The sequence below is a fragment of the Vitis vinifera genome, chromosome 15, assembly GCF_030704535.1.
Source record: "Vitis vinifera cultivar Pinot Noir 40024 chromosome 15, ASM3070453v1".
NCBI lineage: Eukaryota > Viridiplantae > Streptophyta > Magnoliopsida > Vitales > Vitaceae > Vitis > Vitis vinifera.
The window spans coordinates 21075485-21090433 of NC_081819.1; the positions used below are offsets into that span (position 1 = coordinate 21075485).

Sequence of the window (14949 nt, forward strand, 5' to 3'; positions counted from 1 at the left end):
TTGAGAAGAATTTAAAATAATTTTAATGTAAAGTTAATTTTAGATCATTTTAATAAGTTGGTATTAGATTAAAGTATTTTATTTAATTGAATGTATCCAATTTATAATTTATAGGTTTTCTACTAATTTTAGAAAATACAAATCATTGAGAAAAAAATTTATATACTTTTACAAAAATCTAATTTTCATATTCTTACATCACATTTTAGGGTCGTAAAGATATTCTAGAAAATAGATCTTTTATTGTAGTTTTAAATTTTAGAAATTAGTTTTGTAAGGTTTAATTATGATTCAATCACTTGATCTCAAAGAATAAATAATCAGGCATGATTAAGTATTTTTTAAATTCCACTAGCTAACGTGTCAAAATCTTATGGACACTGCAGCGAATCGCAGTGCACCACCACGCAGAGGATCCAGGTCCTTACCCAAACTTTTGAATTAATCTTACGTGTCGAAATCTCATGCACACTGTGGGAAATTGCAGTGCACCGCATCACAGAGGATCCAGGCCCTCATCCACACTTTTGAATCCAAGCGTTTCCCGCGTCTATAAATAGCGAAGCATGAACTTCTCAGAGCTCCGTTTGTGTTGTTTCTGAGGAGTGAGGATTGAGATTTGAAGAGGACAAAATGGGGAAGCGAATGAGAAGAGAGAAGTCCATTTGCTGCTGCAACTCTCCTCTCGCTGGTTTCTCATGGTGCTTGTACTCTCTTCAACTCTGCGAGTTTCTCTCTGAAATCAGCTCGAATTTCATGAAATTTTGAATATTTGGTTTGAATTCAGCACATTTATCTGTAAATCCAAACTCGAATTTCCTGAAACTTTGAATTTCGTAAATAATTTGATGAAACTTCATGATAATGTAAAATAGTTCCAGGCAATGAATATTTAGTTTGAATTCTATCATATTTGATGTAGAAGAAGCTGTCTCTCTCTATTCTTTCTCAAAAACTCTACCGATTCCTCTTACAGATCCACGGGAATTTCATGAAAATTTGAATGATCAATTTCAACCTTGATACATCTATCAATCGAACTCTCTTTCTGTAATGTTTTCTTTGGAAAACAATGCCACTCCAAATATGATTTGAAGTTTGCTCGAGTTTTCATGAATAAGCATAATCAGAAAAATGTAAACTATTACCAGAAACTCTCTCTCCTTCAAGTTTGGTACATTTATGGACAACTATCTCTCACTTCCGATGCAATTTGATGCAAAAAATCAATGTGAATATGGATATCATTTGATATTGTCTTGAACTGTTTTACATTATCATAATCAGAAGAATATGGAAGACTAAAGTCGAATTTGGATTTCCTATACTTATCCATTAATCTTAATACAGAGATAATATTAATCTTCACTCATTAGCACAATCAGAAGAATTGTCGAACACTACCAGCAGTTCTCTCTCCCTTGCTTGAGAACTCTATGAATTTCTCTGTCAAATTGCTTGGATTTTCATGAAATCTTGAATGTTTATTTTGAATGCTGTACATTTCAAATAATAAAGTTTATACTAATGAAAACATTATTTTTTTTCCTTTTTAAAAAAAAATATATATATTTCACAGCCATTGAAAGAAATGAATTTCTTTTCTGATTTGGATCTCTATACCCTTTACTGTTTTAATTTTTATAAAAATTAATACTATATGAGTCCTAAATTTATTAATACTCTATGAGTCCTAAATTTATCCTTCTCTCATCCAGATTCCTTGCAACAATACTGGTCAAATGTTTCTTTTTTATTTTGACCTTTTTATGTGTATTGCTTTGTATTGCATGCAAAAAGGTATGAAGAAGACATATGGACAGAGATTGCAAAGCACCTGGATGGTAAATCTCTGGTGATGCTGGGAACAACAAATAAGTGGTTCCACTGTCTGATCATGGAGGACAGTATATGGAAGTTTGCTTGTCTGCGTGATCTCCAGCTACCAGAACCACAACACACATTCCTCAATTGGATCAAGCTTTATGCTTCTGCTTTCGGTAATGAGCAGGGTGTTAAATTTTCTCAATATTTCAGTTATGTTATGGTTCTTATAGTGGATTAGTATCACCATCTGCTTAATGACTGCCTTGCAGATGGAAGTCACTCTTTCATGTTCCGTCAGCGGGAGAAACATATTGGTAATTGCCCTTTCCTTTTTACTGTTATCTGGATTTTTTTGCCTTAGTTGCAAGAGACACCAATTAGTTCTCATGGTTGAAGCGGCTGCTTCCATAGTCTTTGAAGACTGTTCTTATGAACAATTTTCAGTTATTAAATAACAGTGCACATTGTTTAGGGAGGAGGCTAATTCGATGCAGTTAAGGTGACAAATTGTTTGGAAAGCACAGACAATAATTGTATACCATCAAAGTATTGTAACTTTTCTTACTGACGAGTCTTAAAAGAGTGATGGAACTCATTGTGCCACATTATGCCACTGCTTGTGCTTTAGCAGAGTAGAAAGGATCAATCCCATGAGTCTCAAAAGATTAGATTATTATCTAGTTTTGGGTTCTGCCCTTGGATAGGACTCAGGACGCATCAATTTTAAGTTTACCCTATTTTTCATCTACTTTTTTCTTAACAGGGATAGACAATTTGTAAATTTTTTTCTCCTTATCATCATTCTCACCAAACATCATGAAATGCAGTTTTCAAAATATGAATTCAAAGTCTATCTCTAGATTCATAATTTTTCACGCATTTCTTTTTTTTTTTTTTCTTTTAATGAAACCAAATAGATTGGATGCGAATCGAATCCAATTGCGCTCCTAGCTGAGAAGCTGAGTTGCCCCTTGAAAATCCCACAAGGTGAAAACTTAGGGAAAACATTGGAGTCATGCGGCTTCTGCATATTGAACAATATCAAAACGGGGATCTGGATAGCTGGTACTTCTAAGCATTGAAGGATGTTGTGTTCAATTACTCCGACTAGTGTCACTCCAGCTAATTACATATTTTTCCTGGATTTGTCTTTTCAGATCTACAACTTGTTAGATGCCCTGTCTGTGACCTCAACACATGTGATGGTAAGCAAGAACCCATCTATCAATAAATTTGAACTATTAAAGAGACATTTATGTTAATGCTGGTTGAAGAGTTTGATTGTAACTTGACACACACTGGGGCTATTTGAGCTAGTTAGCCTAATATAGACAAAAGGCCAAACTTTACAGAATGTGGAACACTTCCCATTTTTGCTGAAGTAGTTCAAGGGGTAGGCTGTTAATATGCTACGGGCTAGGCATAGAGATTCTCTAAGGAACAGATCTTGCAGCTTGCTCTGTTGTATTCATTGGAGGATCATGCTTGGCATTTTATACGGAAGTGATTGATCCACATTGTTTTGCTTTGTTAGTAAAACCAAACTGTAAATTCTGAAGCTAGAGGGCAACCAGGAATGCACCCTAATTAGTTATTTCTTGGTTTACATGAGGCCAAATTCATTAGCCTTCCAACAAGTAGGAAACTTCACAGAGCATGTTTTTTTGGTATTTTTGATTAGACAACCGTATATTCCACTTAAACTAGTCATTACAGAGCATGTTTTGGTATTGTACTTTGGCGCACTATTTACTGTCATTAAATTATACATAACTTTCTTTCCCTATCATAAAAAAATAAAATAAAAAAGAAAGAGAAACACTTGTTCTATTTCTTTGTAAATGCAAAATACAGCAGATGTATATGCAACAATCACGAAAGGAACTACTGTTTTTTTTTTTTGGGTTCTAAATTGGTCTTTTATCTAATGCTTCATTCAACGGTCAAACCTTAAAAATAAATATTCTTCTCTCTTTAAAATCCCTTCAGAGTTTAAACAAACTAAATACATTAAATAAAATAAGAAATGGAAGAAAAATTGAATTTTTAATATTTAACTGTTAAATTTAAATAATTAAATAATTTTTTACTAAAATTAATTAAAACTATTGGATAATAAAATAAAGTCTATTAAAATTATATTAGAAAATATTTCCAAAACTTGTTTCTATAATATATCAAATTCATAAAACTTTAAAATAATAATGATGCCAAATATTGAAATATAAATGGAATAATTTTAATTAAATACAAATTTTGCTAAAAGGATTTGTTTGAATCCATTTTATTTTGAAAAAAAAAAAGTATGTTTTGGGTAGATCCCGTCAAAAACCCAAATCCCGTCAAAAACGGTCCTCTTATTTTCCCATATATTCCCGGAATCCCAAGAATACGGTGAAACCTAACTCTAACCTCTTCTTGTTACAACTGGACGACGCAGATCCAAGGGTGTGGGATACCCATCATCATCGGCTTCTTTACATGTGCTTCAGTGGCACTGCACTTTCCAAGCTCCTTCCTTTCCATCTCCCCTCGTCCTCTCTCTCTCTCTCTCTCTCTCTCTGAATTGTGATGGAGCAGCAGCACCGCCAGCATTCTCAGTTTAAACCTTCTCGTCGAAGGACAACTGACTCTGCCTTTTTTGTTTTTTATTTTTCTTTGCTCGTCCACAGGTATGCTTTTGTTGCCTTTTGTCTTTTACCATAGTATCAAACATGTCCAAATCTGGGGTTCCCATTTTGATTTCTAGTTTTCTTCATTTCTTCAAGCTATTTGTGCTGTTTTCTTTTAGGGTTTTTTATTTTTTTATTTTTTTATTTTATGAATTTATGTTTTTTTTTGGTATGTGTATTTTTCTTCCATTGCTGTGGAAATCACAATATTGAGTTTTTGGTATTAGGATTTGGATGTCAAAATCACGAGATTTTGGTGTTTGATTAGGGTTAGGGTTTTTTATGTTCATGCCTATTTTAGCACTTGTATACGTATGTTTAGAGAATGTTGTTTATTTATGTATTTTTCTGTACATTTTTGTTAAGAAATTCTTCTTTATATTGCGATTCCTATCGAAATTTAAGGAAAATAAATTTTCAATTTTACAGTTTCATGCATAAATACTTGAATTTGGTCACATGGAGATTGAGATGGTAAATATGTAGTATTTACATTGATGAATCACATGGAGATTGTTTGATTTTTACTTCTGTTTGTCTAAATAGTTTAAGAAGACATTTCCTTTTCATAGCTTCTTCTTATATAAGCCCTTTGCTCAGCATGATCAGAATTTAGCCTCTCTTTATATAGATGTTGCCCTTAAAATATATATGTGCACTGCCACTATAACCGTCGTGGTTTGGATTGATTCAGGATTTGTTTTCTTCTTTCAGGGACTTGCCTAACCACAGAGGACTGCCTCTTTAATAAAAATAGGAACCCACATTTGACTAAGGAGGAAATAGAGGCTGAGCTTAAGTCCTATCTTGGAGTCAAGAAAGTTATTTGGTTGCCTCGCTGATTATTTGGTAAATATTTCTCCTTTGATTGTTAATTTCTGCCTTAGGTTTAGAACTAGTTGTAATGAAGCACCCCACCCTAAATAGGTCATTCTTTTTTCTTATATGAAGGTCTACATGACCCTTGTATTTTGCTGGCATGTTCATGTTGATTCATACAAGACCACAGTCATAGACCTTTGTTTGTCTTCCATTTTTTAAATATATTATTAGCTTTCCGCCAAATTGGTCTCATGAACTCTAATGATAGAAATGGAACTCTCCATTTGAAGCTCTGAATTCATCTTACAATTATAGCTGGTTTTCTCAGTGCTTTGCAATTAATACCTTTTGCTAATCTTTGTTCAACTTCTAGCAAGTAAAATCCAAAATTCGGTAGGGCAGTGAAGAATTGACCACGCAAAATTGTTTCATTTCCTGAAATGTAATTAAAGTTCCATAATTTAACTAGTTTTTTACCTTTCATATTGATCCTTTTTCTTTTCTTCTTTGTTTGGTTTTGATTTCCTTCATTATGGATCTTGTACTGCTGAAATGGTATTCTTCTGGGGCCACACACATATCATTCATGAGCAATGCTTTTTTTGCTCATATTCTTTGAGCTTATCACTTTTACCACTGTTCGTAATTGGACATCTGGTAGCCTTGCTGTATGTGAGGCTGACCCATAATAACCAAACAAAACTGGTGGGCATACATTATTTTTGCATTTCAAAATTGTAAAGAGTCAAGCTCTAGAACTATTCATTTTTGCCACATTTTGGTTCTATACAACTGCCTTCATGGGCTTTGGTTCGGAATGACATTATGGGAAGCATCCGTGGTTTTAGACTAACTACTCAAACATAGTACTTACTAAGATACCATTGCTTGAAAAACTTCACATTCATATTTTCTAGAAAATCATTTCCTGTTTTTGAGGATAATGGATCTTCGAAGCTGGTATGGAGGATTTAATGTCATTGGTCTGAAAAAATTGTTCTCATTAAGGGTTTTGTTTGGATTTTAGAACCAGTACAGCTGGTGGGCACACCGTGAGGGATTTATATGCTGGTGTAGTTAGCTTACAGGTAACACCATGACCAAAAGGAATTTTGTTTGAAAATATTGACAAGAGAAGCTGGCTTTTTGAGTCACAGATGCTTCAAATATGAGAAATGCAAAAAAAAAAAAAATTTCGCTTGGTTTATGGCATTTTTCTAGTCTTATTTGCAGAAAGTCATCTTCTCTTTAATATTTTTTGTAATCTTAGTCTTTGGGATTTTTCTAATTTTGATGTTATAATCACCCAGAGGAGCACGTAAGTGAAGAAATTTTTTTAAATCGTCCAACTGCTGGCACACTCTTCATGGAGGGACAGATGCAAGCAAGGGATCAAGATAACAGTGGGGAAATGCATGACTTCAATTTAACTACTATATTGACTGCTATGAACCGCTTCTCTGATGCCAATAAGCTTGGAGAGGGAGGTTCTGGGCCTGTTTACAAGGTCAAGAAAGAACTTAATTTCCTTAGAGAAAAAGGGTTCTAAGAGATGCTACACGATATATGCACATTAAACTCTGTGAATCTTACTTTCATGACATACAACAATGCTTGGCCACTACTTGTTTGATCGAGTTTGAAATGCCTTCAGGTTAAGCTGCATAATGGGAAGAGATAGCGGTTAAAAGGCTTTCGAGGAAATCAGGGCAAGGTCTTGAAGGGTTCAAGAATGAAGTTATGTTAATTGTTAAACTTCAACACAAGAATCTTGTGAGGCTGCTGGGTTGCTGCATAGGGAGAGAGGAAAAGCTCCTTGTCTATGAGGACATGGCCAACACTAGTCTTGATGCCTTTCTATTTGGTTTGCTCTCTCTTTCTCTTCTTCTCTCTCTCTCTCTCCCACACACATGTAGCGTCATCTTCTTAATACTTTGCTCTTCCAGTATCATGAAAAACCTTCACAAGAATGGTCTAAACCTCAAAATTATTATGAGATTTTCCCCTGAATTTTTTTTTCTTATGTTCTTACAAAAAGCAGGCAACTAGACTGGGCCAAGCTTGCTGCCATTGTTGGGGGAATAACAAGAGGGATTCTGTATCTGCATGACGACTCTCGGCTCAAAATCATCCATAGGGATTTGAAAGCAAGCAACATTTTGTTGGATGAAGAGATGAACCCAAGGATCTGAGACTTTGGAACTGCTAGGATTTTTGGTAGTAATCAGCTTGATGCTAACACAAACAAAGTTGGTGGTACATTGTAAGTCATCTCCTTCTCTTGCCATGCTGTGTTTAACTGTTAAGCCCAAAAGAAAAAAGGAAAAACTGCACATACATATTCTCTTTCTATTAAAAAAATATTCCTTATTCTATAATAATAAAGATATTCTTTATCATCTAACTTGTCTAGCATGAGACACGCGCAATCTTAAGTCCAAGAAAGTACTACTATTCCTATCAATCAAACATCTCTCTACTAGTTTTATGTGAAAATAGCCGTTTTATAGAAAAATATATATATAAAGTTTAGTCCCTTTGTAAAACTTATGGTCAAACTAGTCTCTTTATTACCAAGTCTATGTCATAATTTTTTTTCTTTTCAAAATTTAAGTTAATTGAAACTACAATTAACAATTGAGATTTTATTTTTGAACCAAAACTTTAATTACTAATTGAACTTCATTAATTTTTTTTACTTTAAAATTTAATTAAAAAAATATTAAATTATGTTGGAATTAAAAATATATAATTTAATAATAATAAATTTATATATTTAAATTTAATGATCTAATATTATTTTAATAAAGATAAATTGATAAATATAATAATAAATGAATATTTTATTTATTAATAAATTAATAATCTTAAAATAATAAAATTATATGATACATATATAAGATATAAAATTATATAATTTATTAATTTAAGATATTTAATTTATTTTGTTTTTAAGATATAAAAGTATATGTACTTGCTACAACTAGAAAGGGGTTTTTGGTTTTTTTTTTCATTATCTAAATGTTTAGTGGATATTTTTTTGTAACTTTGATGAAACTATTGAAAATGATATTTTATAGTAGACTTTTTCTAAGTAATTTCATTAACTAATTTCAAAACGTATCTTCAAGGCATATATGTTATGTGTACAAATAATAGTATTTTTTTTTTTATGTAAAATTATAAACAAATGTTTTAAAATAATAAAAAAATCTATATATGGAAACTTAAGAATATACTATTATTTAAATAAAGATAAATTTGTCAAAATACAAATAAATTAATATCTTAAAAATATAATAAATTAAATAACTTAAATTAATAAATTATATAATTTTATATCTTATTTATGTATCATATAATTTTATTATTTTAAGATTATTAATTTAATAATAAATAAAATATTTATTTATTATTATATTTATCAATTTATCTTTATTGAAATAATATTAGATCTTTAAATTTGAACATATAAATTTTTTTATCGTTAAATTATACATTTTTAATTTCAACAATAACTTGTAATTTAATATATTTATTAGACCACAAAATTTGTCCCAATTTTATCTTTACATTAATTTTGAGTCCAGTTTTGAATTCCAATTACATATATTTTTTGGTCAACTTACCATTTAATAGCTTTTATTATTTTGTATATCATTTTATTTTATTTTATTACTAATACTTTTATTTTATTATTATTATTACTATTATTTTATTATTATTATTATTATTATTATATCTTTTTTATTTTATTTTTTCTCTTTCTTTTCTCTCTCCTCCCTCCTCTCTCTTTCCTACCCCAACCACCCCACCCTCTTCTTCTCTCTCTTCCCATTCTTCCCACACGGCTGCCCCCCTTTCCCCCCATTTTTGTTTTTCTCCCCATTTTGTTCCCTGTCTTTTCCTCCCAATTCCCAAGATTTTCCCCCCATTTTTTTTCCTCTTCTCTTCTCTATCCTTTTTCCTCTTTTTCCCTCATCGAAACACGTCGGACCCTCCAACTCTGATTTTTTTGATTTATTTTTTTCCCTTTTTGGCCGCAACCGGCCATTGAAGAGTTTTGGCGGGGGGTGTTTTTTTCTCTTTTTTTTTGCTGCTAAGACGGGGAATGGACCCGTTTTTTTTTTTTTTTTTTCTTTTCTTCCTCCATTCCTCTTCTTCTTCCCACAGCCAACCCCCATTTTTTTTCTTCCCTTTCTCCATTTTTTTTTTCTTTTTTTAGTTTTTCTCCTCCTGTTTTCCCAAGAGAGTCGACCCCCATTTTTATTTTATTTTTTTATTTTTTCCTTTTTCTTCTTCCCCCAAAAGCACCCAACAACCAGCTCCCCCATTCCTCTTCCATTTTTATTTTTTATTTTATTATTTTTATTTCAATTTATTTTATTTTATTTTATTTGTGATTCCTAAAAAAAATCATCCACTACTGCTGACAAGACCGTCGACGAGCCACCGTCGGTCGACGACCCCTTTCCCATCTCATCTGTTCCCGTTATTATTATTATTATTATTATTATTATTATTATTATTATTATTATTGTTATTATTATTATTGTTATTGTTATTATTATTATTGTTATTGTTATTGTTGTTATTGTTATTGTTGTTATTTTAATTTATTTTAGTAGTAATTTTTGTTTATGAAATTTGGATTGTTGAATTAATATGAAATTTGGGGTTAATTTGTTGTTGGTAGATTAATACATAATTTGATTTAATTTATTGTTAGTGAATTAATTTGAAATTTGTTAATTTGGGTTTGTGGGTATATTGTATTGGGTGATTAATTTGAGGATATTTAGATTATATCAATTGCATATTGTTTATTTGGACTTGGGCCTATTGTTAAATTGTTATTTGTTTGGGCTTATTGAATTGGGCTTGAAATATTGTTTCTCTTGACCATGTGTTTTTTTTTATGTGGGCTTGTTAATTGATGTGAATTTTGGGGTACATAATGTGGATGAGATTTGTTGGATTATTTGAATATTTGATATGAGTTTGACCAATTTAAATTATTTAATTTGGACATAGGACAATTGTGGTGTATATTAAACTAGGCTTAGATTATAAAATATTAAGTTTAGGTCTAGTAGAATTTATTTTAATTTATCCAATTTTAGGTTTGGTTGATTGTATTTGTATTTTTGGTTATTAATTTGGATGTTCTGGGTTAAGACCTATAGTAATTTGGGCTCATTTTAAATTGACAAAATTTATGGGACTAATTTGAAATTGGGATTTGGGTTTCAATATTTGTTTGAGATTTTATACATCTCTGGATATTTACATTTGCGCTGTTTTTGTTTTTGCATGAACTCATTCTGCAATCTTGTTGGCTTGAGTACGAATTGATGACACGTGAAGTTTGTTGTAAGTTTATTTGGGTACATATTTTATTTACCACTTTTATGTGGTTTTATTTTAATTAAATCTTGTAAATATTTGTTCGTTTATATTTATTGAGTGTATACAAAATTGAACATCAAACAAATTAAAATTTTTGTTTAAATGAGAGGAAGAATTCAGTAAATATGTTCTAATAAAATACTAATTTCAAAATATCCTTTTTAATAAAAGAAAGTTTTTTTATTTTTATTTTTTATTTTTATTTATTTATTAATTTTTTTTTATCTATTTATGAAAATTCAAAAAAATGCATTTAGAAAATCCAAAAAAAAAAAATTGTTTTTAATAGAATTCGAAAAATTGTTTTTAATGACATTGTTCAAAAATTTATTTGTTTAATAAAAATTGCCCAAAAATTATTTTGTAAATAAAGTTGTCCCAAAACTAAATTTTTAGTAAAATTGTCTAAAAATATTTTTTTAAACGAATTCTTTTTCTTCCTTAATTAAAACGAAATTAAAAGTGTTTTTCAAAAATAGAGAATTTAAATATTTGTTTTTCCTTTTAATTAAAATTTCTCTTGCAAACAAAGTTGTGTCATTTTAAATAATTTATAAAAATCACTCTTTTAAATGAAAATGAATTTAAATACTTTTGTAAATAAAATTGTAAAAATTTATTATTTTCTAGTAAAAGCAAGTAAAAATAATTTTTGTACTCAAATTGAAATTTTGTAATAAATTCTTTTAATACAATAAGTGTAAATAGTTTTTTTGAAAATTGAATATAATTGAAATTGAGAAAATAAATTGATTTTTTTTATAAGTAAATAAATGGAAATCACTAATTCAAGATCATTTTTAATAGAATCCTTTGAAATTTCTTTAATTTTTTTTTAAATATCTTTTATTTATTTAATTCAATAAATCATTTTGCATAATCCTCTTATTATTTATTTTGTGTATTTTTGGAATTAGATTTTATCATCGTTTTTGTGCATATTAATTTTCACCATGACTTGTATATTGATTATTTTTCTTGGTATCTATAATTAATTAATTAATTGTCACAATTTCCTCAATTTGTTTAGTAGAAGCCATACGTATACGGGCTTAGAGGGGTGCTACGGCTTACCACCGTACCTTCCCAATGAGTAATCTAACCCTCGGACCCAGATTCAGTTTTTCACAGACTCGTTTTTTCCTTCAGGAGTCACACTTAGGGTTTTTCTTTCTTATTTTGTTTTTCCCTTTAAAAATAAAACAAAAATAAGTGGCGACTCAAAGTCTTTTTCTAAAAATCAAATTTTCACCAAATAAAAAGGGAGTTTCGCCATCGAGTGGGAACACATCGAGAAAATGCAGGGTCCACAAAATGGCGACTCCACTGGGGATTTTTAGAGGGTCAAACTTGAACTTGAGTTGAGGGGAATGTGGCGTTTGATCGGTTAATTAATGGATACCCCTCTCTATGTGTCTTGGTATGATTGGTTGTTGATTACACATTGAGAGCTTTGATATGTTTGTCTGCAATATATGTTTGGTTGTTATGTTCATTTGTGATGTTGATATGTTGATTACATCGATTGATTTTCTTACCGACTTTAGCATAGTGACTCTTCTTGTTGTATGTTTATCTTGCTTTTCTAGACATGTATATTCTCATTTTTATATCTTATTCATCTTGGCATGATTGATTCTATTTGTTATATATTATCTTGTTTATCTTGACATATTGTCTATTCTTGTTATATTCCTATCTTGCTTATCATATTCTTGCCTAGCTTGTGTGTAGATATGAGTTATATACCTGTTATTTGCATGACTGCTTTGGTGTATGACTGCTATTCTTTTATGTGATGCATGTATTGCTTGTCTGTGTGGGACACACATCTATCCCCTTACCTTCAACTCCCTAGACTCGGTCGACCTTGTTTCACTTGATCTCATATTCGATATGAGACTTGTTACTTTGTTTGCTCTTCGACCGAGTTAGGGGTTAGGAGTAGGGTCTAGCGACGGGCTATACCGATGTTTGGGAGCATTCTGGAGGAAAACGACACTTTGATGTCGATTAGAGTCTGATCATTGAAGACCTGTATAGCCTGAAGCTAGGTTTCATGGATATTTGTGTAATCAGTGTGTTTCTTTTTCTATTTTAGCTTTGTAGGGTTTTTCGGATGCGCCCGCACCATCACTGCGCACTCTAGCTGACCATTGAGAGTCGAGAGTTTTGAGAGGTTTCACCATAGGAAACCCCCTGGGATGTCGAGGTAGTGCATGTGTAGAGGTGATGACCACCTTGCATGGAAGCACCCCGCCTCTAAGGAGGCGTGCAGAGGGTTGCGTACCGCTGGAGGGTATGATCGCTTCTACTAAGGGATCTTTTAAAGTCCACCTTTATCCTTTTAGAGCCACCTTGACCTCATAGGTTGAGCCGTAGATCCTTCAATTAGGACTCCCTCCCTACACGTGGGTGCATCTGAAGGCCTTCAGAGCCTCTTTGATCATAGTTGGGATTCAGTATTCCCTCTATTTAGTGTCTAGTGAGAGTGCACTGAGATTAGTACGAGTTTGGGTACGGTCAGACGGTCCGTCTTTGTTTTTGATGCCTTGCTCATTCCAATTCAGACTAGCATTTCTTCCACGTTTTCCCTGTGCCTACCATATCTCATGTTTCATGCTCTTCAGGATTGTTTCTTCATTCTCAGTGTGGATTTACCATCTTGGGTTAGAGTACAGGGGAGCTTAGTTCGATTTTTCGAGAGGTCAAGCATAGATCAGTAGACTGTCACAATTGGCTAGTTCACAGACGCCATGGATTCTATTAAGGTATCTTGTGCTTCATGCTCTTCAGGATTGGTTTTTCATTCTCAGTGTGGATTTGTCATCTTGGGTCAGAGTAGAGGGGATATTAGTTCGCTTTTCCGAGAGATCAGACATGGATCAGTCGGTTGTCACAGTTGGCTAGTTCATAGACGCCATGGATTCTATTAAGGTATCTTGTGCTTCATGCTCTTCAGGATTGGTTTTTCATTCTCTGTGTGGATTTGTCATCTTGGGTCAGAGTAGAGGGGATATTAGTTCGCTTTTCCGAGAGATCAGACATGGATCAGCCGGTTGTCACAGTTGGCTAGTTCACAGACGCCATGGATTCTATTAAGGTATCTTGTGCTTCATGCTCTTCAGGATTGGTTTTTCATTCTCTGTGTGGATTTGTCATCTTGGGTCAGAGTAGAGGGGATATTAGTTCGCTTTTCCGAGAGATCAGACATGGATCAGCCGGTTGTCACAGTTGGCTAGTTCACAGACGCCATGGATTCTATTAAGGTATCTTGTGCTTCATGCTCTTCAGGATTGGTTTTTCATTCTCTGTGTGGATTTGTCATCTTGGGTCAGAGTAGAGGGGATATTAGTTCGCTTTTCCGAGAGATCAGACATGGATCAGCGGGTTGTCACATTGATCAGTTCACGGCCGCCATGGCTTCTATTTAGGAGGCCTTGGCCAGTCTCAGGCAGGAGATAGACAATCAGCAGAGTAGACAGTCCTTGAGGATACTCATTCATGTATGGATCGTATTGAGTAGCGTATCAAGTAGTTGAGAGTATCTGACAGTTCATCGACTTGGGATGATCTTGATAGTATACCAGTAGCCAGTCTACCAGCTAAGTTCAGGATGCCTGACATTGAGAGGTACACGGGCGTTGGTTGTCCATGTATTCATCTTCGACTCTACAATACTGTGATGAGGGTCCATAGGTTATACGAGTCACAGATGATCACCATGTTTCTTCTATCTTTGAGTGGCGCAACCCAGCATTAGTTCGCATCTTTGGAGTCCTCGCGACGCAGGACATGGGATGACCTAGCTTAGGAGTTTCTGTGACAGTTTTGATTTAGTATTGTCGTAGATGTGTCGAGGAGAGAGCTTGAGGGTTTCAGACAGAGATCAGATGAGTCCATTTCTTTCTTCATCTCCCGTTAGTGGGGGAAGATAGCAGAGATTGTTGATTGACCATTATAGAGAGGTGACTTAGTCTTGAGGTTCATAAGAGGATTGATTAGAGATCCTAGAGGGAAGTTCGGACCCAGTTGGAGCGGACTTTATTTCATCAGGGAGTTGACCCTAGAGGGCGCTGCATGGTTGATGGATCTAGATGGAAATCGATTCTCAGAGCCGACCAATGTGGATCAGCTAAAGAGGAACTATGTTTGAGACTGTGGTCGCAGGATGGGTGGCCATCATTTCGGTTAGCCATATACCCTTTCACCCTTTTGA

At 32.9% G+C, this 14949-nt stretch overlaps 1 protein-coding gene and 1 long non-coding RNA gene across 5 annotated transcripts; both read left to right on the plus strand.

Moving 5' to 3' along the window:
* Positions 1-479: 479 nt before the first annotated feature.
* LOC104881962 (probable F-box protein At3g61730) lies at positions 480-3433 on the plus strand. Of its 2 annotated transcripts, XR_002031903.2 has the most exons (5): positions 482-701; positions 1801-2000; positions 2097-2141; positions 2745-2892; positions 2985-3433. XR_002031903.2 is itself a non-coding variant. In XM_059743180.1 (4 exons), exons 1-4 carry the CDS (start codon positions 634-636, stop codon positions 3056-3058), a joined length of 387 nt encoding a protein of 128 aa, XP_059599163.1. In that variant the 5' UTR covers positions 480-633; the 3' UTR covers positions 3059-3433. The 2 variants fall into 2 exon arrangements, 1 of the variants encoding a protein (XP_059599163.1); XM_059743180.1 differs by lacking the exon at positions 2745-2892 and having other exon boundaries at positions 480-701.
* Positions 3434-4188: 755 nt separating this feature from the next.
* On the plus strand, positions 4189-7725 carry LOC104881933 (uncharacterized). 3 transcript variants are annotated; one of them, XR_002031936.2, is made up of 6 exons: positions 4189-4499; positions 5214-5348; positions 6349-6409; positions 6632-6828; positions 6976-7185; positions 7360-7725. It is a non-coding gene; the product is annotated as an uncharacterized LOC104881933 (long non-coding RNA). The 3 variants fall into 3 exon arrangements; XR_002031935.2 differs by having other exon boundaries at positions 7363-7725; XR_787816.3 differs by lacking the exon at positions 6349-6409 and having other exon boundaries at positions 4191-4499; positions 7363-7725.
* The last annotated feature ends 7224 nt before the right edge of the window (positions 7726-14949 follow it).

Excerpts from the sequence above, each read along its gene's own strand:
- LOC104881962 (XM_059743180.1), top strand. The coding sequence starts at position 634 with ATGGGGAAGCGAATGAGAAGAGAGAAGTCCATTTGCTGCTGCAACTCT. Across the intron at positions 2,001-2,096 it reads GCTTTATGCTTCTGCTTTCG|ATGGAAGTCACTCTTTCATG; the intron begins GTAATGAGCAGG and ends ACTGCCTTGCAG. Across the intron at positions 2,142-2,984 it reads TCAGCGGGAGAAACATATTG|ATCTACAACTTGTTAGATGC; the intron begins GTAATTGCCCTT and ends TTGTCTTTTCAG.